The 3,105-nt window shown below is 38.4% G+C and overlaps 1 protein-coding gene across 1 annotated transcript in view; it reads right to left on the reverse strand.

The window, feature by feature from the left end:
- The window catches only part of LOC107567600 (kinesin light chain 2-like), a 22,816-nt gene that overhangs the window by 15,128 nt on the left and 4,583 nt on the right, over nucleotides 1-3,105 (reverse strand). The window contains exon 3 of the mRNA XM_016253300.1: nucleotides 1,135-1,137. Coding sequence (XP_016108786.1) covers nucleotides 1,135-1,137 — 3 coding nt within the window. The remainder of the gene's footprint in view (nucleotides 1-1,134; nucleotides 1,138-3,105) is intronic.

The following is a 3,105-nucleotide window of genomic DNA, read 5'->3' on the forward strand; positions in this document are numbered from 1 at the left end:
AATACATACACTACATATACACACACACAATACATACACTACACACACACACAATACATACACTACATACACACACACACAATACATACACTACATACACACACACACACACACACACACACTACATATACATACACTACATACACACACACACACACAATACATACACTACATATATACACACACACACACACACACACAATACATATACTACATATACACACACACAATACATACACTACATACACACACACACAATACATACACTACATACACACACACACACACAATACATACACTACATATACACACACAATACACAATACATACACTACATATACACACACAATACACACACACACACACACACAACGCCTATTTCAAAATTATGTTAAAATTATTCCAAATCAAAATATCAAATATGATCAGTCAGGCTTTTAAAGAATGTTTATTTGTTAATTTCTCAATCGTCATTGCTTTAGATGTTTCAAAACTATACAGAGCATTGATCATAAAACTAAGCATTTAAATATCATCTTAATAAAACATGATTGGGAGAAAAAGAGTGATATTATATATTATTGGTGATATTATATATACTATACTGTTATAAAGACCTCCAAAATATTACACATCTTACTGACCCTGAACACTAGTGTATGCTAATATATAAAATATTATAACGGTATAATTTCTAGATATTATTGCACATTTTCTTTGTTTAAAAAACGTAAAAGTTACATTTTCTTAACATGTCATATGCAACTGATTGAGTCCGTAAGAATGGACTGAAAATTGCATGGATGTTATTGTTTTAAGTAGGGATGCACCGATACCACTTTTTCCAGTACTTGCCCGATACCGATACTTTTATTTTTGGTACTTGCCGATACCGAGTACCGATACCGATGTTTTTATTGCATTTGTACATTTTTTAAATATTGGGTACAGAAACCAAACGGGTATGTATAATGTTAGTTGGTTAACTTCATTTATCAAATAGATACAGTTGTGGGATTACAAATTTAAGAATTGCATCGGACAAATGATTGTCTTAAGCAAGGTGTGGCAAGAGGTTCCTGTCTGTTCCTGTTCTCTTATTGTTAGTAAAATGAACCAGATTACTGAGACGATCACCTTTTGTTTGTAATGGCTCTTGGTGCCTCTGCCCCAGTCTTTGAGTAGTTATGCTGATTGTATTAGGACTGTCAGACTGATTGGATTAGCACCTATGCATTTGAATGACACTGTTATGCTGATGAGATCAGGGCTGGAGAAATTCCGGTAACGGGCTGATTCCTGTATTGCATTTGCATGCTTTGTTTAGATTGTCTCCACCTCCACTGAATGAATCCCGCCCCCTTAAAATGTATATAAACTCTACTGTGCCGAGCTATAGTCAGACTTGGATGACTGCAGCGACGCACAGCGAGTCCTCAATTTAGAGTGACTTCTGTATGAAAGATATCCCAACATCTCCTGGTTTTCTGCTTCGACGAGGAAAAAGTTTCCTACACAGTCAAACCAAAATTTATTCAGACACCTTCAACATTTCTCACATTATCACAGTTTATTCGCTACAGTTTAGAACATGGTAATAAAATATGACAAGAACTCAAGAGTTAAACTGTATCAGAACAAATTCAGCTTGATAATGCTAGATAACTTTGATAGAAAGGTATGTAATGGATTACAATCAACCAAAAATCAGACAGCTGTTAGTATGACAGTTTTTACACAACTATCAATACTTAGTCGGGCAACCCTTAGCCTTAATGACAGCCTGTAGTCTCCTGGGCATGCTGTTACCCAGCTTCATGCAAACCTTAACTTCAGTGTTTTCCCCAGACTCGGTCTGAATAATTTTTGGACCCAAATTTATATCAATTTTACTGTATGAAGAATTTTTGGGTATGATTTGTCACAGTTTACTTTATTTTGCTATCCTCACTTACATAAATTAACTATAGTGTCCTGCACCCACCCGTAAAAAAATATAAAAAATTATATCTGGTCTCTGAATAATTTTTGGTTTGACTGTTTTGTTGATCCTTCGGTTATTTTCACACTTAATTATGCCCATTAAAATGTATTTTACAAGATTTTGTTACTTTCACTGTTCATTTGTTTGCTCTGTTGTACATAATCTTTAATTTAATAGCATTAGAGCAGCGGCTTAGTACTGTAATCACGCGCTTTGAGCTTTTCCACGACATTCTAATTTATTGAGATGCATCTGTATATACAGCAGAGCTCTGCATGCTGTGTCAATCATGTAACACTTGACTGTGACTTGAAGCAGAAAGAGACAATTGAGAAAGTCTCAAAATGCCACAGACCGCATTAATTTAACATGCAAAGCCCAAGTTCAAAACAATCCAGCGCTGCAGTTAATATGGTAACTCACGAAAACTCTGAACCACGCTACCTGTCTGTGACTTGTTGTTTTCTACATGCACAATGCAAACACTACAGCTTGCAAACAAATGCACCCGCTTCAAATGAATGCAATCTAGACACAAATTCTGAATGAATGAATGAATGAGTGACTGACTGTGCGAGTCACTGACTGACTGACTGACTGGCTGAGTCACTGACTGACTGACTGGCTGAGTCACTGACTGACTGACTGGCTGAGTCACTGACTGACTGACTGGCTGAGTCACTGACTGACTGACTGAGTCACTGACTGACTGACTGAGTGACTGACTGAGTGAGTGAGTGACTGAGGGAGGGAGTGAGTGACTGACTGAGTGAGTGAGTGACGGAGGGAGGGAGGGAGGCTGAGTCACTGACTGACTGACTGGCTGAGTCACTGACTGACTGACTGGCTGAGTCACTGACTGACTGACTGAGTCACTGACTGACTGACTGAGTGACTGACTGAGTGAGTGAGTGACTGAGTGAGTGAGGGAGTGACTGAGGGAGTGAGTGAGTGACTGACTGAGTGAGTGACTGACTGAGTGACTGACTGAGTGAGTGAGTGAGTGACTGAGTGAGTGACTGACTGAGTGAGTGAGTGACTGAGGGAGTGAGTGAGTGAGTGACTGACTGAGTGAGTGACTGACTGAGTGACTGACTGAGTGAGTGAGTGAGTGAGTGAGT

The sequence above is a fragment of the Sinocyclocheilus grahami genome, unplaced genomic scaffold (genome assembly GCF_001515645.1).
Source record: "Sinocyclocheilus grahami isolate Dianchi unplaced genomic scaffold, SAMN03320097.WGS_v1.1 scaffold1172.1, whole genome shotgun sequence".
NCBI classification, from domain to species: domain Eukaryota; kingdom Metazoa; phylum Chordata; class Actinopteri; order Cypriniformes; family Cyprinidae; genus Sinocyclocheilus; species Sinocyclocheilus grahami.